Genomic DNA, 25423 nt, shown 5'->3' with positions numbered 1-25423 from the left:
GATTCCCCTGCTGGGACTATACCCTGAGAACACCAAAACGCCAATACAAAAGAACCTATGCACCCCAATGTTCATAGCAGCACAATTTACAATAGCCAAGTGTTGGAAGCAACCTAAATGCCCATTAGTAGATGATTGGATCAAAAAATTATGGTACATATACACAATGGAATACTACGCAGCAGAAAGAAAAAAGAAGTACTAAACTTTGCGACAGCATGGATGGAACTGGAGAGCATCATGCTAAGTGAAATAAGCCAGGGGGCGAAAGACAAATACCATATGATCTCACCTATAAGCGGAACCTAACCAACAATGCAAAGATGCAAGGAAAATATGACCAGCAACACTGAAAGGAAAAGAAATCAACAGAGACAAGAGGGAAGGGGCGGGGCAGGGAAAGGGAAGGGAAGGGGAAAGTCAAGGAACATAGAGCAAGGACTCATGGACAAAACCAAAGGGGAAGAGCTGAGGGAGGGAAGGTGGGAGGGGGCAAGGGAAAGAGGTGGGGGGAAGGCAGAGACAAATGTATTTAAAAAGTAAATAAATTAAAAAAAAAAAAAACAACTACTGGTCAATCTAGGTAGGGTATACAGGTATTCGGTTGTTTTTGTTTTACAACTTTTCTGTAAGTCTGAATTATGCCAAAATAAAAAATATTTACAATATTCTAAAAAAAACAATATATATATATATATAACATGGCTCAATAGTAATTTGGTGAACTAACTCATAGCCTTTAATAGCCAAGATAAAGCAGCAAGTAAGAAAATATTTAGGACCCTTAAGATATAGTAACAGTAATAGTAATTGTTGTAATAACAACAACAACAACAGCAGCAACAATTACTGGTGTTGGGTAAGACCTGTGCAATACATTCATGTCCTGCATGAGAGTCAGCTTCTCAAATATCATGTGTAAATTCTTTAAATAGTCAGATGTAGAAGTAAATTTAGTTTCTATGATTGCATACCAGGCTAGTTCTGCAGTAGTTTTTTTACTTGAGGTTAGGGTTTGTTTTGTTTTTTTTAATTCTGTGTCTGTATACATAAGAGTACCTGTCTATGCCAAGAGCTTTTCACACAGTAAGTCATGAGACCTACAGTGAGATCAGCACTACTGTCTGACAACATTTAAATTGGCCTTTCTTCATGTCATTGTCCTTCTTCTCTTTGTTGTGTCTCCTGTATCTATCCCCACCTCTTCTGCCCCACTGATGTATGTGACTGAGTTAAAAAGGCCTACAGTGCTGCTGCACTCCGAGATATTAACATTTAGTCCACACCATCATGCTATGAGGTGAATATCATTTCCATTGTACATATGATAAAACTGACCTTAAGACAGAATCAATACCTTTTCCCAGAATACACAGAACAGGTGATAGACAGATGATAGATAGAGAGATGATAGGTGACAGATAGGTAGATAGATAATGATGATGATGATGATGATGATGATAGATAGATAGATAGATAGATAGATAACACCCAAATTACCATATTTGCATAGTCAAGTTGTAATTGTAGGTCTGTAGAGTATGAGTACACACTATCCCCTCACATGTTTTATCAACATTATGACACTAGGTCAGAGAAGCTCAAGCAGACCACTGACTTAAGTTGCCTCCAGCTAGGGCTTATTCTGTGTGAAAGATAAAAGGACAAAGAGTTTCAAGTAACAAGAAGTGTCTGTGATTTAGGGCCAGAAGTAGTAGTTCTACAAGTGTTCAAAAAATTGAGCTCTTTAAAAGAGTAAACTATTTAGGAAAGGCCTTGTGGAGCAGGGGCCCAACACAGAACCCAGGAATTGAACTTTAAATAGGTATCAAGTTGAGAGAGCGAAAGAAGGGCATTGGAAACCACTAGGGTCAGAGGGCATTGGAAAATAAATTAGGGGTTAACAAGAGTACTTGAAATTTTATGTTGCAGTCTTTCAGTGTCTCTGCAATGCTTTGAATGGGAAAGTTTTGAGAAGACATTGATGATGAAATAAGAACTTGATCATAATGTACAGTTGGATTTCTAAAGGAAAGGCAGGAAGTGCATAATAAAAACAATAGGGTGCACGAGTTTGAACTAGATTGGTGGGTATAAAACTGGAGGGTAGGGACAGATCTGAGGTCTACTCTTAACCTGCAGATACAGAGGCTTTGCATGCTGCTTTATTAACTAGTGTATGGACATTTACAAGCATAAATCTTCTGGAAGTTTTCCACTGTCACTAATCTAATCACCAAAGATTAGAAAGTACTTTAACTGTTCTTCTTTAAGTAGTCCCATAATAATACGTGTTGCTAGTTTATTGTACCTTAGGTGTTTTCCTTCATGCTGTGAATAACTCTAGTTGGCTTTATGAATAACATACTCACAACAGTTGTCTTGTGAGCCCATAAATGAGTTATTAGCCATAAAGAATACACAACCCAAAGCTACAAATAAAATGTGTCCAATTTAATACCATGGATGGAATAGCAAGTTTCTGTGAACTCTTCCACTATATCAGATTCAACAGCTAAGCTTGCTTTTAAGAATGAAAAGCTTCATAAAATATTTTATAAAATATTATTTTAAAAGTTATACTTATTTCATTTCAAGAGAAATACTCATCACTATTTATTTCTTTAATTGGCCCTTGAATAGACACTGTCACTGGGGTTACTGAAGACAACACAAGAATAAAGGCATTTGGGAAATACGTAGAATATACTTCAAGGAGCATGGTTCTTGAGTTTAACATTTGTTGTCGTCCACAGTGGAACACAGTGGAACATTTGCATTCAATAAATATTCTGGAATGCTGAACACTTTCTGCAGTTGTATGTGTCTCTTAGTTGTTTCAGTGTATTTGAAGCAAATTAATACTACCAAGTGTATACAACAATACCAAGGACTATGGATGTAGTGAACTGAAATAGTAAAATAGTATGGTTATATAGATTTTAATCATTTTGATGACTCACAAAGTTATAAATTTTTATAGCTTCCCAACAAACTTTAAATAGGCTGGCTCAGCTCACTTCATTACAATAAAAATTCACATGCTGCTTAGCCTAATGAAAAGACTTTACAGAATTAAAATATTAAGAGTAGTTTATATATAAAGGAAAAACTGCATAGATTGTTCCCTTACTTTCTCTGTAGAAGGACATTTGCTATTAAGATTTCATGAAATGTACCGAATAATGAATTTCTGGGTGATTTTTATGTTTTTAAGAGATGTATTTGAGGAATGCTGGATTAAGGTTTTAGAGGATTTAAGCAATGAAAATAAATCTCTTCACATTTAATCTTACATAAAACCAGAATTTGACATACACTGTTAAACCATAAGTATAAGGAAGTCCAAAAGTATTTTGATTTTTCCTATACTTATTTGAGTAAAAGCATATTAAGTACTTATTTTAAAAAAACAAGGTGCCCTACTTTGCTGATATCTTAGATGTATTTCCCCCATTATCTTACCTATTACAAATCTAACAGTGAATTTGGTTTTCTATAATTCCTCCTTATGTTTAATTAATTGAATATAAGGAAAGCATTTACAAGACATAGGTCATTTAGGTAAGAAAACACTGAAATATTCAAACACCAAAGTTTCCAATGTATACAGTTTTCATTAAAATTTAACATTAATTTCACTGACTAGGATTCAAATCAAAATTACCAGCAATATCAACTATAATCCCTACATCTTTCTCATTGTCATAGTGTCTAAATATTTTAGTTTTTAGTCTTCAACAAGAATATTCATAAACACTGTAGAAGAAATACAGAATAAGTAAGAAGGCACAAAGTTTGGGCTTATTAGTTATATATTTATTGATTACATAATATCAGGTACTATATTAGAAAATGTAGAGATATCAATTATCATTAATACATTACTTAACCCTAGCTGGTGTGGTTCAGTGGATTGAATGCTAGCCTGTGAACCAAAAGGTCACTGGTTCGATTCCCAGTCTTGGGCATGTGCCTGGGTTGTAGGCCAGATCCCCAATAGGGGATGCATGAGCGGCAACCACACATTCATGTTTCTCTCTCTCTCTTTCTCCCTCCTTTCCCCTCTCTAAAAATAAATAAATAAAATTAATAATAATAATAATATATCATTCACTCCCTCATGCCCTATTCATGAAAATGAACACTGTAATTTAATAAAGTATTTTCAGAAATGCATTTAAAATTGCCTCTATTTTCTACTTTCATACTTAAGAATTTTCATTTAGGATACAGTTCACACATTTTTAAAAGAACATTATTTTGATTATCTTGTAGAATTATTAGCAATAATTTTATACCTTAATGTTATGGAAAATGTCAAAATAAACTTCAGTGTTACAAAACAGAAAGTAAATACAATGTTATGACATTTAAAAGATACGAGTTTATTTCAAAGAGATGATTCAACACTACCAACAAAGACATTATGAAATAATATGTTCTTGGTCAAGAAGAAGTCCCTGGTTTATTTAATTAAAAACATAAAATGTCTATTCTCCTGCCTAAATATGTTTAACATATTTCTTTCTTCATTTTTATACAGCATCTTATTTTATGCTCTTTGCATGTAGATTCTCTTATGCTGAAGAATAAAAATTAACTTATCCTAGTATAAAAATTTTTATCATGAAATTTAAATTTATATCGCCCATTGTCTCTGTTCAGTAAAAAGTTAGCATTATAAAGGTAAAAAAAATTCAGTGTTGGAAAACTACATTTTATTTTACAAATTAAGAGCTAATATTTTGAGATATCAAAATAAGTAAATACTAGTTAATTTAAGGCAGACATCTCTCTGTAATAGAACTATACATCTCTCTTTGATTCTTTATATTTTATGGCAAACATAATATATACTTTGTTAAAATTGTTGGAGAAAATACATAATTGAAATATATTATTGCTCCTTGACATTATTAATCCCTGACCATCAAAAAGAATGTTTTTAAAGTAAATCTTTTAGCAATCTACCAAAGGTAATAAATAAGAGAAAAGGGACTTACATGATCAATTAGTTCACGGACCATTCCATTCCATTGTCCATTGGCATCATCTTGGGCTCCATATTTCCCATCCTCCACAAGTCTAATTTCATATGTAAAGCCAAGGATTGTAGATAACTCTCTGAGAAGGTCAATGCAATAGCCCTCAAATCGATCATTCCCATAGAGTGGTTTGTCAGACTTCTTAAACAAGACATAGGGTTCTTCCTGGAAAGAGTGAACATAAAGGTAAGAGGTATAAGTTATTCATGAAACTTATTAACAGAATAATAGCTTTCTTTAGAAAATTTCACCTTATTATACAAATCAATTTTATGTTTTCAAATTGTAATTAATATAATTCAAAATACTAATAAGGCAAATTATCAGGGAAAAAATGTGCTACACAAAAGAATATTTATAATAATTTCACTTTAAGTGTATAATTAAAAAATTGATGGTATATATCTTTACTATATAGCTATATAACATAATAATATATAAGGTATAAACTACATAATACATATAAATATAATACATATGAATATACTTTCACCATCATTACAATACCCCAATTTGATTTATACCATTTACTCAATATCTCATGTGTTGTTGCAGTGAGATTTACTGATGGGAGAATAAAAGTCATTGCTTAATTACGTATCATGTATTAAGAACTGGAGTATATTTTTTATATATATTATCACATTCTTTTCTAACCACCATGAAAATTACAACTACTGTATTTAATTGTAGGAGAAAAAGTAGTGGCTAATTTTAGAATATATTTTTTTAAAAACCAGAATTTATCAAGAACATATGCATTCATCCAACAACATTTTATAGGCCACCTACTATGAGCCAGCCCTCCTCCATATAAAAGAGAAATTCAAGTCAGGAAGTTCATGATATAGAGAAGAAAATTAATAATAAATGCCTAAGCAAATAAAACACATAACTTTAGATGTCAATAATAGTATGAAAACATAAAATAGGGCAATAGGATACAAAACAGCTGCAAAATACTTAGGAAGATAAGACAGGATAGGACAAAACTGAACAGTATCTGTGGAATTGTTTTCTGAGGAGATGAGAGATGAAGTAAAATTTTAAAACAGAGGTGTCAAGCCACTTGGAAATCTGAATGAAGGACATTTAAGGCCAAAACACAGAAAGTAAAAAGTGCTGAGACCAATACAACATTGGACTGTTCCAGGAAGAGGGCAAGAGCCATCAATGGAGGAATTAAGCAAACTAAAAAACAAAAACAACAACAACAACAAATATCTCATAGACATAGACAACAGTATGCTATTAGGACTATATTTACAGTGGTTATTTTTCAAGAAAGGTTAAATAATTGTCTTAAGTCATATGGTTACAAAGAGAATAAGAACAACTAAAAAGAGGAAAACAAGAGATTTTGGTTCAGGTTATTTAAATACGAGGGTACATGCTTTTCCGACTATTTTATGTTGCATTCTACACCATCAGATCATTTGCAAAAAGTCCATATATGCTGAATTTTTTAATGCAATTATGTAAAACACCTAGAAATCAGAAATTAATCTGTAACTAAATTCAAAGGTAGATATTTAAGTTTGCCATAAGTTAAAGAACAGTTAGGTACATGTCTAATTTTTGTGTACTATGTGATCACATGTGAACTTTTACCCCCAGAGGTACTTAGAGTACTACAAATGTGACAGATACAGTACTCTTCCACCCTTGGGGTTATTATTTCCATTTCTCCTCTACTCTTCAAAGTCTCCTCTAGTCTTAGAAGTTAGATAACATGATTCCATTGATCACAGTTTAAAATGCCCTTGTTACACTGAAAAGAGAAATTACTAAAGTTAAACAGCTTTCCTGTGCTGAGCTTTTACATTTCAGGTATATTCATGTGTCTCTTTTTCTGGTTCTCCCACACAAGTTTTGAATTTGTTCTACCATGATAATTACCATATGAGTAGTGAGTGATGATTTATATGTATATTTTCTGAAGTAGATTTGCACAATCTATGTGGCAAGATGATTACTTAAACTTGCATCCATAGTACGAGACATCATCAAGCAAATAGCATGCTTACAAATAAAATGACTTTATAATGAATTAAATAGAATTTGATTGTTCTGGTCAACTGGTGAAAACGGGAACTGAAGAAAACAATTATGAGAGGTAGGTTCCTCTCTGTAGTTCTAGTATGGTAACAGATCCTCAGGTCCCTAACTCATGAGCAAAGGGTTAGGGATTTGAGAAGATCACACCATATTCACATGCAGAAGAGAAGACAGCATGAGAATTCAGGGTTGGTAGAATGTGAATCACAAAACTATGTTGGTCCCATTGACCTCATACTTTGGTTTTAGTCATTTTATGACTTATAAATAAATGAATGTTTTTTTTTTCATTTAAATGTCACAAGCATTAACCATTTGTCAAGCTCCTGCACTAATAGCATCTTCTAATATTTTCCAAGCACTTCCTTTGTGCCAGCCCCTATTCTGAGTGATTTTCTTGGATTAACTTATTTATCCTTCATTACAACCATGTGCAGTCAGTAATATTAATATTTCTATTTTACAGATGAAGTAACTGAGGACAAGGATACTAAGTATTTTGCCCAAGTTCATCAACAGGTAACACACAATTCAGGTAGTCAGGCTTATCGCCACACCACATTATACCACTTACCACCACATTATAATTCCCACATTAAATGACTCCTAGTGATCTTTCCCAAACACTATGTGAATGCATAATTGCACATAGCTCATTAGATAACTTAATGTATACTGCATGGATTTATTATTATTATTATTTTTTCAACCAACTAGGATTAACCACCGGTCTATGCTGCATACAAAATGGTAATACATTTACTCATTTAAACAATGCAATAAAAACAACCCTGTAGAAGGAAATGTATAATCCAGAAAATTCATTTTCTATATCACAAATTATATCTTTTCCAAGTAAAAATATATGTTTTAACATAAAACTAAATAATTTGTGAAAATAGCATATATTAAACCCCTCAGATTAGGTAGTAACTTGTGTCTAAAAAAAAGTTCTTATTTTCCTATTTGCACTGTTAAACCACCATTGTCTCTATTTTAAATTTTTGTTCCAAAATATTGATGATATGTTTTCCATACAAATTCATTTGAACACTGGGGAAAAATGTGATAAAAGCTTGTGATTACTTAAGAGTGCATGAGGCATGCAAGGGATATGTGTGTACAAGTACAAAAGCAGATCAAAATTTCAAGAATTATTATGCTATTTAAATAACATTAATCTAGCTTTTAGTAGCAACCATTTGACTTATTAATTTGATTTTCTTCACCTATAACCTAAAAATAAAACTCTCAGAGGCAAATAAATTTGTTGATCCCTGTGAGATTAAAAAGTCCCTTTAGATATACGTATTTTTAAAACAGGTTTTCTTATCATGAGAAAAAAAGTGTGGTATGAGTGCATCTTTTTAGTATTTATGGATCTCTACAATACCAAATATCATCTTCCCATATTTAATTCTGATAAGTAAGACATAGTTTTCCAGCTGTGATTCCTATCTCCAGTTACAGTGTGTCACAAGATAGTTTACATCGAGTTATGACTCTCCTTCAGACTCTCTTACTCTGCTTCACACAGCACAAGGATAAATAATGACCTCATGTAAGAAAAGAAAAATTGTACCAGAAGCAATTACTGTACCACATATTGAGTTCAATGAATAATATGATAAAACTCTCTTGGGCAACTTCATACAGTCTTTCTCAAACAGCCTTAAATCTCGACATCAGCATTTGCTAGAGGTAAAAGCACTTCATTCTACTGGCATCTGTAATAAGGATTTGTCAGCATTTCCACTATCAACCCCAGTTTTAAAAAATCCAATAACTCATATATTTTTATCTGCATTAGATGGGGAGTTGTCACAGAAGAAACTTAAAATGAAGTTCTAAAAAAGTGAAATATGTTTTAGGGTTCAGGGGAACAAAATGTTTGAGTTAAATATAATAAAACTTTATGATTATAAGTGTGTAGCTCATACACCTCTCAGCCCTTATCTACAGAGAGTTAAATTATCTTACTCATGTGTTAACCCTTAACTACATCATCTTACCTATCATGTGCAAGAGCAATGACATAAAAATACAAAGTAATTTTATAGATATATATAAAATATCTCTCGCTACTACATTAATAAAGTTAAACTAATTTATTTATTTAAGCATCTATTGAACTCCTATCACATACTCTTTTAGGCTTCAGATATATAACAATGAAAAATTAAAGAAAATAATATCTGAAAATGTCTTCCCTAATAGAACTCCCAATCTAGTGATGAGTTTGAGAATCTTCTCTATTTCATATAATCCTCTACTATTCACATGGCTAGTCTGTTTCTTTAATTGTTAGAATGGAATATCACTTTAGAATACATTTCTAAGAAACACAAACACAAATGTGTATCTTATTTTAGAGCATTTTGGTCAATCTCAGAACCTATGACACTGTGGTCCTCAAACCTTTTATTTGGAAAAAAACAGAAATGGATATTCAGTTAGTGCCAGTCTGGTTCTGAATTTACCTTTATGACCAGAAAACTTAAAAAAAACAATTAGTTTGCGGCAACCAGCTAAAACTCAAATTGTTTATGGGAAATAATATCCTCAATTATTACCAGTATAAAAGTATTTATATGTTATGCATTTATATGGCTAATGACTCTTCATTTTTCCTTAATGAAGACAGGATTGATTTCAAAACATTAAAAAAGCACCTTTTTTAATAGCATCTTTATGGACCAAAAACTGAGCAATTTATATTTTCCTGACAATCATTCATTGCTTTCTACTTTCTGAAACTTATGTGCGTACTCTTTATATCCTATCACTATGCTCACATTGACAGCACTGATTAATAAATAGTAACAGAGAAACTTGGTTTTCAAAGAGTGTGAAGATCAAGGAAGGTGCTAAAAAGTTGATTAGAAGTAGAAGGCTAATGAAGGAACAACATGAAGGGCAAGGACAATGATGCCGTTCAAGTTGCCTTTTCAGGAAGGTGAGTTAGTTCTTTAAAACTATAGAACTTATAGCTTAATATGAGAAAATGTTTGAAAAAATTTTAAAAAACCAGACCTGAACATCATGCCCTAAGATGCTCAAGAGAACACAAAGTTGAGAGTCATGCTTTTAAAAGAGAGATTAAGGATGAAAGATCATTGCCATCAAAAGCAGTGTTAAAAAGATGGATATTTCTTTAACAAATAACTTACCAACACACTGTCACTATCTGATCATGGCCTATCCCACTGCTCTAATAAGCAACACTTTTGGATAGAATAAGACCACATAGTATATCATGTAACCTAGACAAAAAAATAAAACAGCCTATGATAACAGCAGAAATGTCTCTCTAATAATATAATATATATTTTCAAATGGCATGTTTTGATTTTAATTGGCCATCATTAATCCTGTATGAAATAGTGAATTATAAGTAAAAATGACAACTCTAAAAATGATCAATGAATTATCACAGTCTTTTAAGAGAGTATAATTTTCAGTTTTTACATGTTGTTTAAACAAGATGTTTATAAATGTTTTATATTCGATAACCTCATCTTAAAATATAAATGTAAAATATTTTTGTTGTTTATCCATCCATTTACCTACCAATGCACACATGCAGGTATTTATTAAACAAATATTTTTATGTAAATTCAATATACTGATTCCTAGAACAGAGGCAAAATTTCTCTTAAAAACTAAAGAGTAAATATTTTGGCTTCTTGGAAAATACGGTTGCAACCATTCAACTTTGCTATTACAGAACAAAAGCAGCCATAGAAGCAATGAATAAGCTGGTGAAAACTGCCAGAGTTTTTAAAAATCAATTTTTTAGGAACTCTGGAATCTAATAAAAAAAAAAGAAAGAAAGAAAGAAAAAACTGCTTCCAGCAACTAGGGGAATACTTCGTGAACAGAAAACCTGCAGAATTTTGCTAGAAGGCCTATGTGGCATATCAATTTACCCTGTTACTATTATCATCTACTCCTCAATTCTGCAACGGCCTTGAGGAGGGCAGCTGCGTTCTTGGTGCAGGCTGCGCCTGCCACAGGAAACAGCACGGGCGTGTTTGCAGAAAAGGCAGTTCTGTGCATTGACTGTGGGATGGAATTGGAAATCAATAACAAAAATAAATTTGGCAAATTCACAAACATGTGGCAATTGAATAATACAGTTAACCAAATGGTCACAGAGGAAATTAGAAGGGAAATTAGAAAATGTCTCTCTATAAGCAAAAACAAAAGCAGAACATGTCAAAATTTGTTGAACACAGGAGAAGCAGTGCCCAGAAAAAAATTTATTATTATGAATGTTTACATTAAAAAGAAGATATCAAATCAATAACCTAAATTTATACCTTTAAGAACTAGAGAAATAAAATCAAACTAAACACAAACCTGATTTAGGACAGATTTGTTTTTCTAAGCACCTTTTGATCTAGTTGAAAATAGAAAACTTGCATAGAAAAATGTAAACTAATAATACAGGTTTTCATGTAAGTGCCTAAGGAATAAATTGTATAGATAAGAGGGCCATTAGATGCCAGCAAAAGGAAAGTAAAAGTGTTTCAAGGTAGTTAGATAAATCATCCTAGAGAAAAGGCCATTAGAAAAATGGATTGTAGAATGGGAACACATTAGATAAATGGGGAGAAATAAAAGTTGTTCGGGTAAGAGAAATGAAATGAGGAAAGGTATACAGAAGAATTTCGCTGGCACATGGCCTGAAGAACAGGATGGTGGTTCATAAGAGGAAGATGTTTATAAGCATGTTTTAAAAAGCTTTGGAGAAATCAGTAAATATGAACACTGTTCATTTTTAAATTATAAATTATCTTGTACCCATTAGAAGTTATAATTTACAGACAATATTATGCTGAGAACTATGTTAAATATTTTACAAATTTGCACTTCTAATACAAACTTCAAGTTGCACTTCATTGTAATTATCTTAAGTATAAAATAAAGGTAATTTATTCAAGGTAAATCATCTAATAAATGGCAGACTCAGAATTCAAACCTAGATTCTCTAACTTTCATTTGTCCCTTCAATGTGCAGAAGAGTACTTTTTTTCAGTAACCTATTAATTATAGAAAAGGCCAGTTATTCTATCAATTTTTGGCAGGGTATGCAGTTCATGGATTTGTATATGTATGTCAATTCCTTCACAGATATCAATGAAGATTTTGGAGTTGTTATGGTTTAACTTGCTATTGTGTATATAGTGTTTCATTATTGAAAATTATCTCGCAAGTTTTACTTCCAATAAATTAATACATATGAACTTACTAAAGACTCACTGATTTAAAAAAAAGAATGAATTTGGCTTAACCCAGCATTTTCTAAAATCTGTTTAATCACAGAATAATATGCCTTTAACACACACTTATCTGAACTGTGGAGTACAGTGAAATTCTGATGTAACCAATTAATAAACAAAGAATGCTATTGATATGGGACATACGAAGTGCATGCTGTATTATGGAAGTAATGTTTTGTTTCTTAGGTAAGAGAGTATCATATTTGCCAACAATTTCAAATACAAAAGTTCAAAGGAGGAAATATAAATTTAGATTTCTTTTAGGAACACAAACCTGTGAAAAAATATTTGATGAGCTTTGAATGCAGTGCAAAATATTCTTCATATAATATGAAATATTTTCCAAACAGCTATGTGGCAAAGGCATTGCTTTCCTATTAGTCCTCGGATAAAGTGGTAAAAAGCCTTTTGTTTATTTGTTTGACCTAACAAGGTGATGAAAACAAATTCACAAGGTACCTTTTTTAACCCAATTACTACATAGAATTAACGCTGAGAGTTCTAAGAATGTAAAATTCATAGGATTCAAGTTAATAATACTCATACTTGTTTAGTTGTCTAATTATTAACACAAATGCATTATGAATGATATACCTAATGAAATACATTGACTTATAAATGGATGAGGATCTGGGGACTCATCTATTATTTTGGATTTCTAGGCAAAAAGCACTCACTTCAGTGATGCCAATAGAGCAAAATACAATGTGTTTTCTGCCAGGGGAAGAGGTCTAAGCTTTTCTTTTTGAGTCATTGGGCTGGGGTTAATTGGAGTCAGGATATAACCTAGCATTAATAATACAAGTTAAATCTCAAATAAAGAGAGGCAATTAGGAATCAATGTCAAATAATCAAGTTGTGATTGAAAGTGTAGAGATCAGGACTTGAAAATCAGATATGGATCAGAAAGTGAAGTTCGGTTGAAAGCACCTGACATAATTTAGAACTAGTGGTCTTACAAGTCTCATAATTGTCATCCATTACTTCTCAATATGGATAAGGGACTCTTGAGCTTGACAGGGCGAAAAAAACAATGTGTGTGTGTGTATGTATTTTGTAACTCTCAATCTCCCTGGGAAGCCTTCATTTAGAATTGTTTGTGAAACCAAATGGAATACAACAGGTTTATGACAACATGAACAGAAGTTTCAAGAAAGGAAAAAATGTGCGGTGGTGTAGGTTCACTAAAAACACACATGCTCTCTAAGGAACAGTACCACCAATATTCAAAACGCCAACCACCATCTATTTTCATAACTCCAGCTATAAAACTAAACATCTGCCTGACAACCAGATAACTATAGCATAGAAAATTAAATGGAATATGTTTTATATTAAATTCATCTTGTATCATCTCAATTCTGCTTTTTTATATCAATTCTTTTTCCAGCTACGTTTACCAAAAAATTAAAAATAAAAGTCTTCCTATCCTCTAATTTCTTCTTAAATTCCAATTTTCAAACTGTTACTAGATATCCCCCATTTTCCACCCTATATACCTTATGAATCTGATTTCCTTCCCTCACACCCTTCAGATACTGCCATGGTTTGGACCTTATAAGAGCTCACTATTGCAATATTCTCTTGGCTGGTCTCACCAAACCCTGTCTCAGAAACTACATACAATTCTGTCTCTAATACAAAGAGGAATTTTTTAAAATCCCAATTGATCATACTGTTTATATACTGAAAATCCTTCAAAATTGCCACGTTATGAATGGTATAACCTAAATACTTTCATGAGACTACAAAGACCTACACTGCCGTCCTTGTCTGCTCACTCTCTTCAATCACTCTTCTGCCACGTTTCTGTGCCTCATCTGTAATACACTAGTTATAAGTATTCATATACTCTAAACTCCTTCACATGTCTGTGCCTTCATACTTTTCCCACTGTCTCAAATATCTTGTATTCCTTCTTCACCTAATAGAGTCTTACTCTTAAATTAAACATAGCTGAAGGATTTGTGGAAAGCAGGCACTGACTTCCCTTACCCTAACTTCTTAACAAAGTAGTTCTGAGGCTATAGAAATGTATAACAGTAACAGTAACAGAGTCTCACTAAAAGTTGTGGAGATGGAATTCAGATATGCATAGAAAATCATCTGTGGAAGATAATTGGTAGGTTGTAGGCAATGCTGTAAAAACATTGGGGCAAGAACACAAACATCATCAAAAAGCGCTTCATTCCACTTAAGAGATAAGGCATGTTTTAGACTGCTCCTAAGAAATAAGTTGCACAAGTAGAGTGAAAAGCAAGGGCTAGCTATTGGTGATGAAGCCTATTTAAAAAAAGAAGAATGGGCTCTTGGAATGGAAAACTGTAAATCCAAAATTCACTCTATTTTCTTGTTTAAATATAGATGGCACCACTGTTCCACCATAGCTGTAGGGTGGGGTTTTTGTTTGTTTGTTTTGTTTTTCTTTTTGCTGAACTTATTGGGGTGACACTGGTTAAAAAATTTACAGGTTTCAGGTGCACAGTTCCATACCACATCATCTGCACACTGCATTGTGTGTTCACCAACCCAAGTCAAGTCTCTTTCCATCACCATTTATCCGCCCTATACCCTCCTCCACCTTCCACCACTTCCCCCTCCCCATGGTAATCACACACTGTTGTCTGTGGAAAACATATAGTCTTCATTAAAAAGAAAAAAAGAAAAGAAGGAAAGAAGAAAGAAGGAAGGAAGAGAGGCGGGGGAGGGGGCGGGGAGGCCATACTTACTAGCAGGAGTCAAGTGCAGGGCTTAAGAATGGGGAAGTTAACATTTTAAAAGACCGTAAACACTAAAATCAGTAAAACTAAGTTTAATTTTCCTTCAATACAGTTTTTTTTAAAGTATAGACTTTAAAAAAGAATTTTCAGAAAGTATATTTTTAAGTGTATTATCTAAAGATAATTATCTGAATTTCAAAGCCTGATGTGGTTAAAGAGACAGAGGTTCTGCTTTAACTCAAAAGGACTCTGCTAACCAGTAAGCTATAACACTATTTATTATTTTTTTAAATAAAAATATCTTCAAAGCACTTTTTGGAGAAAAATTTAGCCTTATGTGAATTTATCATTAAATAAGTTAAAAATAAATGGGGCACACATAAGGAAAAGCTAGAAAAGAAAATCAAAAATATAAGCAAAGCAGAAGGAAAATAATAGGAAAATAATAAGAAAATAGGGGGGGAAAGTAGAAAATAGGAAGAAAGAAAATCACAAATTAGAAATATTTTTTTTTAGTAAAAGCAACAATAATACAATAAGATTTCTTAGTTAGCCAGATCTTTAAAACAAGAGACAGAATTTATTTATCTTTTAAATATTTTATTTATTTATTTAGAAGGGAAAGGAGGGAGAAAAAAGTGGAGAGATGCATTGATGTGAGAGAGGGACATCAATCAGCTGCCTATAGAAGGACCCCAACCAGGAAGCTGACCCGCAACCCAGGCACATGCCCTGACTGGAATCAAACCAGCAACCTTTCGGTTCACCACAGGCCAACGCTCAATCCACTGAACCACACCAGCCAGGGTGAGAAGAAATTTAAAAACAGAATTTTACATTGGAAAATTTTATTGTGGAATTTTACAGTGGAAAGGGACTCAGTAGACAGAGATTTTAACCTTTATATGATGAAATTATGAGAAACTCTGTGTTAATACATTAGACTACCTTGATATGTATCAATGCACAATATAAAACTGACTCAAAAAGAAGTAATAAAATGAATAGGTCAATAACCATAAAATGCATTTTAATAGTTATTAAACAAATATTTCAGAAAAATTCTAAGTACTGTAGATTTCTAATTTTTAACCTAATATAAAACAAATAATCTCATGAAATATAGACTGATTCAGGGAATAGTACATGCTGTGAAACCAGTTCTCCTCTTTTTAAACATAGTTAGAACAACACTGACATAAAAAGCTGTCAAAATGGTTAAATATTGTAACTAAAAAATGCAGTTTTGTGAAATGCTTCTGTAACTCATACCTAAAAACAATATAGCAAAAAAAAAAAAAAAACACAGTAGTTCATTGAACAATTTTGTAACCATAACCTATATTAGCTTATCTCTGAAATACAAATATTTTTACTATTCAGAAGTTGAATAATGCATTCACCAGAATAATAAGTACAATTAGAAAATTAATGATAGTCTCCATGTATGACTGACATATTCAATAATATTTAGTGCCCCTTCTTGAAATATAATTATTGAAAAGCTAAAATTAAAGTCTTTCATGAATAAATTTATTTTTATAGTTAATAATGAGAAAAGAAAATAACATTAAAACAAAGAAAACAGGCTCAGAGAATGAATTTCTCACCAAATGCAAGTAAAAATAAGACATATATAAGCAATTAAAATTAGTAAAGGAAGAGATAAAATTATAGCTATATATAAGATGTGTGATTAAATATTTAACCAAAGAAAATTAATTACAGACCTCTTAAATAGAGAAATAATTTCATGACATGACTTAAGATAAGGGAAGCATTCAAAAACAAAGTATTTTCCTTTTTTTATAACATGAAAGCATAAAATCACATTGTTTTAATTTATAGTGAGGACCCACAAATATTGTTTTAGAAGATAATCAGCAGGCTGTCTCCTAAGCTCTATTTGGTGGTTATGCTACCGAGACTATGGTATACGGTCTCCTTTTAATTTTATAATATTACCGGTTTCATTGTTTTTATGTTTTTCCCCTGAATCTTCATTCCAAATTTTATAAGAAAGTTAGGAGGGGGGAATATCTTTTACAGTCTCATGAGGATAGCCCCTATGATGGACATCTAGTAAGTGCTTTGATTATAGATCTTCAGACAGTTCTAATTATTTGAACTACAAAACCAATACCATAGTTAATAAAATGGAACACCATTACTGAAACGGTAGGGTAAGTATAAGAGACAGAATGCAAGTTTAAACAGAAAACTAAGCTCTTAATGAAGGAAAATATTGTATTTTGTTTCTTCAGCCTCTGTTTTCCTTTAGATCCGACTAGGGAACATCACAAGTGGCTTTTCCAGAGTATCTGTCCCTCCCTTGTCTCCTGCCCGACGGCATGGGGCGCGGGCCCTTTGCCAAATGAGGAGCCAAGCCATGGTCACAGCTTCCAAACAGAAGGAAGAGGCAACATCTCACATCCTAACTTTAAACAGTTTGTATTTATTTCTTCTGAAAGTGGTTGTTCTTATGTTTATCTTAAATTGATTCAAATATAAATCTTAGTTTTGATTATTTAAGAAAATTTCATGAAAACATTTATTATGATGATAAGAAATAATAGAGACTTTCAGAGCTTTATTCATCATTAGACAACTTTTGGATAATGTGTACAAAATGAGAATTGTTATTAAAAGATAATTTAAAAAGGAGAGAATTTTGTATTTATCGATATTGTGAAGAATATATATTTAAGTGCTAATTTAGTTGATTGTGTTTGTAAATTCTTTCAAAAAAATTTCAGAAGTAAATATCATTACATTATACATATGTGATTCATTGATAAGGTATTTGTTTGTATTAATTTAAATGGTATTTTTTTAAAAAAAAATCCCTATAAGATTTAAAAAGAATACAAGTATCATTAACATTTGTAAATACTATTGACTATTTGATTTTATATTTTCTTATTCTATCCAAGGCCTATAGACAATTTCAAGCTTGTAATTTAACTTCTTTTAATAAATACCATCACTGGTCTAAACTATATTTTAGTCATTCCAAATAGCCTTGTTTTCTTTTTCTTAGCTAAATTATGAAAGTTTCATAAATGTATATAGTATACTTTGATCTTAAGAATGAAAATGGATCATTTAAGGGAACTAGTTAACAATAATCCTAAATACTAGTATTCTGTCACATGTTAATGATTCCTATTACTCTAAATGCTGCTGGACAATGCAAAGAAACATGACAAGTGAGAAAACCCCTTCAATTCAATTCATAGTCACAAGAAATGACCAAGAAGAACAATCAGCAGTAGGTAAGCAGAAATAAGAATAACACAGCTGATTGTTAGTCCTCCATCTACAGCATCTGCCATTTGTGCTTTTACTGCCAGAGAGCAAAGAAAGGTCTTGCCATTATTGTTTGAGTCCTGGTATTTCAGCTTCCTTCTATTTACTGGCTCTTAAACTCTGAATTCTGCCATCCCTAATTAGCATTCATGTCAGAAGCCTATGGTGCACTACAGGTTATCACAATTGGGAGTGAGAATACCAGGAAGAAAGACTGAAAAAAACCTAGGAGCTACCATCAGAACAACTTAATGTCTTCAAGAAAAGGCAATACTAAGGATGACTGGTTTGTTAGAAACAAAAACTGCTAATGAGAGAAGCTCCACATGGGCTCATACATTGTTCTCTTGCCTGAACAACAAACAAAACCTCATTTTGGTATCTGAAGACATTATTAAAAAGGCACTTTCACTTAAACTTTCTGGATAGGAAATGAATAACTATCATAACTTGGGACCTGCATTTTCAAGCAACTGCAAAATACTATAGCAGGCCCGGAGAACAATGTTTTATCTTAACTTCTTAGTAAGCCATATTTATTATTTACCATTTATTTTTTTTAAATTTAAGTGCACTTAGAAGCAATCTACAATGCTTGTTCTTTTTTTCCTGTCTTTTATTTTATGTTGCAAGGCCATGAAACAAAGGAATTCTTTTTTTTTAATGTCTTTCTTTTATATGTACATAGATAAATTTTTTTACAAAGATTACATGCTGATACATAGGTCTTTTGGTCTACTGATCCATTTATTTCACTTAGCAACATATAAATATATTTCCATACCAAAAAGTATTCTTATTAACATGCTGCCTAACGGTACAAACAGTTCTGTCATTTGAATGTACTATAAACCCCTCTATTTAGACATTAAGTGTATTACAGTGTTTTCTGTCATAAATGAGGCTTTGATCACATCTTTAATCATCTTAAAAATCTTTAACTTCAGCTGTGATTTTTTTTTCAGATATTTTTCTTTTTTATATTTATTTTTTTATTGTTAGGAAATCCTTTTAATGATTGATTCACACACATACATGCAAAGTCTTTACTATACTACTTCAGGTACAATCATCATCACATTCTTAGTTGCTGCAAACTGTGTTTAACTCCTTTTAGAAGAATAACTTTTGATAATTTACAAAATATTAAAAATTCTAAGACTTTATTATCCATAATTATCATTCAAAGAAGAGATTTTGTTTTACTTTGTATTTATAGAAAATCTGCTAGGATTTAGGAAAGTGAGTACATCTTCTTTCTCTCTGAAATGTAATATTTAGTCATCTGAAATTGTAGTAAATCCTATATGTCAAAATTAACCTTTCAAAAAAAAGGCTAAAATTTTGCCAGTTATTTTGTTCGCCAACATTTCAGGAAATATCTGATGTCAGAGCAATAAGGGTTTAAAGGAAGTTTGGGATCACTGATTATTATTCATTTTTGTGTGAAAATAATCATGTTTAGTAAAAACTGGTATGCTATTAAATATGTTCATTTGACTGAATTATCAGCTCAAATTGGAGATCTTGCTTGTTACTGTCTTGCTGCTGGTATTTGTATCTTGGCCTTTCAATATTTCATTAGCTTAATTCACAAGTGAAAGGGTAAAGAATGGGAAAAAAAAAAAAACCTGAAGCTCAAATCAATCAAATGTGTCATTTCACTGTCTTCCAGTAAAAGGTTTGATGGGAAAGGGGACTGCACCTATTAGCTAATCTCCAAACTGCATTAGATTTCATTGCTGAATCTAATTTATTATTCCCTTACATGAATAATCAAGATTTGACCATATGAAAGTGATTGCCAACATCTCCATTCAAACATAACAGGGCCTGTTAGCTCCCTTCCCAACATCCCTATCATGTTCTGCAGTGATGTTAACACTCTTGCCTCCTATGCTTTTACTCTGAAAGTCTTTTTCATATTTCTCAATTGTTTTTGTCCCACATCTAATTCATATCCAAGAAGTCTCATACCTGATTTTTCAATGTTGCCATCCTTTTCCTCTTTCCAAGTACAATGTCCTTCAAGTCAGACTCTATAAATTTCCCATCAGTAGAACCCATAAATACACCTTACATCACTTGTTCAACATGCTCCTTAACTCATTTTTTTTCACTCTCTTAGAACATTTTTTTCCCCTTTTTGGTATCTGAATTGTGAATACGAGGTAAAAGAGATTGAGGTGTCTAAAAAAACAAGCCTATGGCTTGGTTGAATAGAAAAGTACTAGAACCATAAACAGGGTATGAAAATATAGGAAATAGTTTCAAATATATTTGAAACAGATATGGTAATGCCTGAATTGAAGAAGGAGGTTAGATACTTGATACTGGACATATAGGTGGATAATTGTCTATAAGCAATTGCAAACTTACGTATGAATCTCAGATTAAGAGCATAGCTGAAGTTTAGATTGCATAATTTTACACAGTACTATTCTGATAACATCTTTACAAATAAGACAGGTAAACAAAATTATTTAATTTCCATGTAGTTCACTGTGGTTAAGCTGAGCCAAAATTTCACATTTCTCTACTCATTCTTTACCAAACAATATATTGCTCATCACAAAATACATTTATCAAAATTATTGTATTGACAATACTGTTGGCAATAAAAAAAGAACATAATAACAACATAAAAAACTTAATCTTTATTATGGCTACATGTTGTAATTAGATTTAATAAAGAAGGATGAAGGAAGCAGGTGGGTGAGTGTGTGTGCATGTGCTAATAAGTACAGAATAAGGTTCTTGGCACTTCCAAAGCCTTTAAAGATTGAGATCCTAGATTTTTTTTTAAATGGTGCCTAATTTCATATTAAAACATACAGCTTTTTTTTCTCACTGGTATTACCACTGATAGTTTTATGTTTACCTAGCTAATCTGGATGTCTAAAAAAACATGAGAAAACATTAAAAATAAAATACATTGAACTATGAGAGCACGGATGAAAGGAGGAAATGTAGTGCCAGCACAATCCCAGAAACAGACCAATATGGCGAGAAGACGTCTGGTGGCCTTTGAACAAGGTTGTTGCAGGAATGGGTATGAGGAGACTGATTCTGAGTGAGACACTCACGTCTCACATTTATGTAGTACTAATCTGTAGAAGTGCGTAGAAGTGTGGTAGGGGTTGCTAAGAAAGGAAATCTTTTTTTCTTTGTGAAGCTGCAGTGGTCCAGGTTTCCAAGCCCAAATGCTAACAGCTCTCTAAGAAGAACTCCATGCTTCTCAGTCCTTTTGTGACAATGGAAAGAGGGAAAACACATTGCCATGGCTGATTTGAAGCCCTAGAAATCTGCTTTTGTTGGTGTTATGGAAGAAGCTGCAGAACCATTTAGGGGATGATTTGGTCACTTCTGACTTTTGTCCTGTGATTCTTTCTATTGTCCTTGCCAGTTTTCTCTCAGATAAGCCTCCTGTATCTGTGGGCTGCTGACAATAAAGCTTTGCGAGCCTAAGCAAGTAAACTCACCACTGAAATACACGACCTGCCCGGCAGTGCTAGGAAAATACAAAATAAAACTAAGTTCCAGATCTGAGCACATTTGTTAAATTCATTGAATAACTGAGAAGTGAAAACCTCCTCGGGAGTAAGTGATTTTTCTGAAAAAAAGTAAACAAAGTCGCAGTAATTTGCACACTAACATGCTGATAGCTGTAAATGGAAAGAATATGTATAGCGACATTTAAGTGCATGTAATCTTCAGATGAAAAAAAACAAGTATTACAACAGAAGCAGCAAAGTGAGAAGCACTCTAATATAGTTAGACAAGTCTGAAAAATCTATTGAAAACCAAGAAATACAGAGGGCAAATAGGCATTCCCTACGTGAACTTAAATATTCATTCACCTGATACTGCCCCTAGCTAGTGGATTCATAGCAGTAAGGACCATAGGAAAAGATTGTAAACTGAAAATAGAGCACACATCATTCCTCAAAAGCTGCCTATTTCTCATTCGGAATTAGTATTTTTGTTGTTATTTTGGCAATTTGGACTGAAAAATCTCTATACAATACATGAAATCATCACAAATGAAAACATGATTCTAAGGTTGATATTTTTAGTTCCCTTAATAGCAATAAACACAAGAAGCATGGGATTTTAACAATTGAACTTGTAATTTCAAAACCAGAGTTGTAATATAAGAAATATCAGAGGGAACAAGTAGACCTGAGGTTTAGGTCTACATTTGCAGGTGAAGTTAAAAAAACTTACAGATTGTATAATATTGTAAATCTTAATTCAAAACTAAAAAATATAAGCATTTAAAAATTGTTTAGGCCTTTCTAAAATGAAATTTTCATGTTATAACTATATACCACCCAGGCACTCTATTGAGTATAGATCATTGTTGAAGGGAATGGGATAAGCCCCAATACTCTTTTGATTGTCCATAAAAATTGGAGATCAGCCCTGGCTGGTGTGGCTCAGTGGATTGAGCCCCAGCCTGTGAATCAAAGGTTTGCCAGTTCAATTCCCAGTCAGGGCACATGCCTAGGTTGCAGGCCAGGTCCCCAGTAGAAGGTGCATGAGAGGCAACCACACATTGACGTTCTCTCCCTCTCTTCTGCCCTTTCCCTCTCTCTAAAAATAAATAAATAAAATATGTTTTTAAAATCTGACATTATGGTTTGAAGAAACCGAAAGAAAACTGAATACAAAATTGGGAGAAAAGAAAAATGAGAAGCCCAAGACATTCAAGCAAGAGTAGCTTAAACCTTGCCTTTGAAGATGGGTATTTTCAGATGTTTGGGAGCACACCCATAACAGCAGTACAATGTTTTAGCATATGTGAGATTTATGAATGAGAAACATTACTTTAGGCGAATAATTCCCAATCAAGATGATACTTTGGTCATAAATTATAGTTGTTAGATTTTTCCATAGTGGGTCACTAGAACTTTCATATTAGAGTATCAGTGTTCAAGTTGGTTACACAGATTGGTTGAAACTTGCTACTCTGTTTTCTAGCTGTGTGACCATAAGCACTTTATTCAGGCATTCTGGACATAAGTTTTCTCACCTTAAAAATAATATTAATAGTGATCCCTACCTCAAAAGGTGGAGATGGGGGGGAGGGGAACGTGGTGATGGGAAAATGGAGAAAAATGTATTTGAACAATAAAAAAGTTCTTATGATAGTTAAATGAGTAAATCCATGAGTTATGCTTTGAACAATGTCTAGCAGACAGTAAGCACACAAAAGAAAGGTCTGCTCTTTGTTGTTGTTGTTACAGACCATATTCATAAAATTAAATTTGATGAAGCAGAGAAGCAGATCAAAGCCCTAGTCCCAGTCATGGTATTCTTTCAATTTTGAAAATCTTCCAAGATATTTCCTAGTTTAGAGATCTAGCATATGCTGTTCTCCCTGCCAAGAATACTCTTCCCCTTTGTTTACTTTGCTAATTACTTCTCAGTCTTCAAGTCTTAACTGTCTATTCTTCCACAGTAAAACCTAAACTGACTTCTCTCACTCCTGACTCCAGTATAACTCAGGATCATCCTGAAAAAGGCATCTCTCCATTTTTCTATTTTATCCTCTACAATCCTTACCATTTTCTACATTCCATCAGAGAAGAGACCATGCTTATTTTGTTAATCAATCAAATATGGTTTTTAGCACAATGCCTGGTATATCATCATCATTCAACATAATTGTTAAATAAAATAATGAAAAAATATAAATAAAATAAATACATTAATAAATTCATGAGAAATTAAGCTGATTGTTACTGGCACACTGATAATGCTGTAACCTAGAATACCTCGCTCTTTTTTTCTAAAGACAGTTAAAAGAAGTATTGAACAAAAAGCATAACTGAACTTCTCTCTGTAAGCATGTCATTATTCATAATGCAGTCAGAATCTCTCCTGAGATTTTCCAAGAGAGAAAAGAACAAAATAACCACAATGTAATCAAATGATCATAGCCTCATTATGACATCAATTAAATATCAATAGATTACATTAAGCATAACACATAAATAAGGTAAATAATCTCTTCAAATATGTTCTTTTCTGGAATGAAGTTACTTTGTGATAAGAGTATTCAGAAAAAACATTTTTAAGTAAGTTATAAAAAAACAAATAAAGTAGCTTTTCTTTTTAATAAATATCAGAATCTCTTAGAAACCAGTAGAGTGACATAGTTTAAAGTACAAATAGCCTATCTATTAAAATATAAGCTTAGCATATGTTCATCATATCTTGGTTACACAGAGAAATGACCTGAGCAGTTCTCAACCAATGCCGTAGGTCAGAATAATTGGTGGAACTTTAAAAATAATAAAGAGGCCCAAGGTCCAAAGCCCAGAAATACTGTTTCAAACTGTATGGAGTAAGTTTTGAGGAGCAGTACCCTTTTAAAAGCTTCATGCCTGGCTCTGATATGAAGCTAATGTTAAATAGCACTTGTTTATTTTAGATACAAAATTGTTTATTGTTGAAAAAAGTCTGGATAGTTCTTACAAAACAATCCTGAGTAACTGAGCAATATTGAGAAATTGTGTGTACTCTTAATCACCTGCTTTGTTTGGACAAGAAGTTTTCAACAAACTAAACACTTGAAAAGTATTTAAATATAGTCATTTGAAAGTTTCTCAGTTCCTCTAATTTTCCATTTAATCAAATACCATTTATTTCATTTAATTTGACAAATATTTATTAAGTGCTGACTGTGCCCAAGGCAATTTCTTCTGACACTGTTAGATTTTTTTTTAAAACAGGTATAAAATTTGATCATTGGCCTTGTACAGATTCATATCAAATAGAGAGATTTTCTAAATTTTGTTTCAAAATGTATGGTAAGTGTCAAGAGAAAATATTATGATACATAAAGTGTATGTCTCATATACCCACCCCACCCACACACACACAAACACATACACACAGGTTAATGGAGAGATCAGACAGTTTCATTGAGTAGGTCTCATTTGAGAATGGTCGAGAAGGAGATATAGGATGTTCACGGGGAAATAGAAAGAACTGA

The 25423-nt window shown here is 32.5% G+C and overlaps 1 protein-coding gene across 5 annotated transcripts in view; it reads right to left on the bottom strand.

The window, feature by feature from the left end:
• The window catches only part of GRIK2 (glutamate ionotropic receptor kainate type subunit 2), a 605654-nt gene that overhangs the window by 183583 nt on the left and 396648 nt on the right, over window positions 1-25423 (bottom strand). For 4 of the 5 annotated variants that reach the window (XM_054569762.1, XM_054569766.1, XM_054569765.1 and 1 more), the window contains one exon: window positions 5007-5213. In XM_054569762.1, coding sequence (XP_054425737.1) covers window positions 5007-5213 — 207 coding nt within the window. Of the gene's footprint in view, window positions 1-5006; window positions 5214-10258; window positions 10370-25423 lie in introns of those variants that run through there. The other variant, XM_054569767.1, reaches the window with a different exon arrangement.

This window comes from Pteronotus mesoamericanus, unplaced genomic scaffold, assembly GCF_021234165.1.
Source record: "Pteronotus mesoamericanus isolate MK-2021 breed Mesoamerican mustached bat unplaced genomic scaffold, CSHL_Meso_final contig_20, whole genome shotgun sequence".
Lineage (NCBI taxonomy): Eukaryota > Metazoa > Chordata > Mammalia > Chiroptera > Mormoopidae > Pteronotus > Pteronotus mesoamericanus.
Note: the sequence above shows the minus strand (reverse complement) of the source record. Positions and strands in the feature narration are given on the sequence as shown.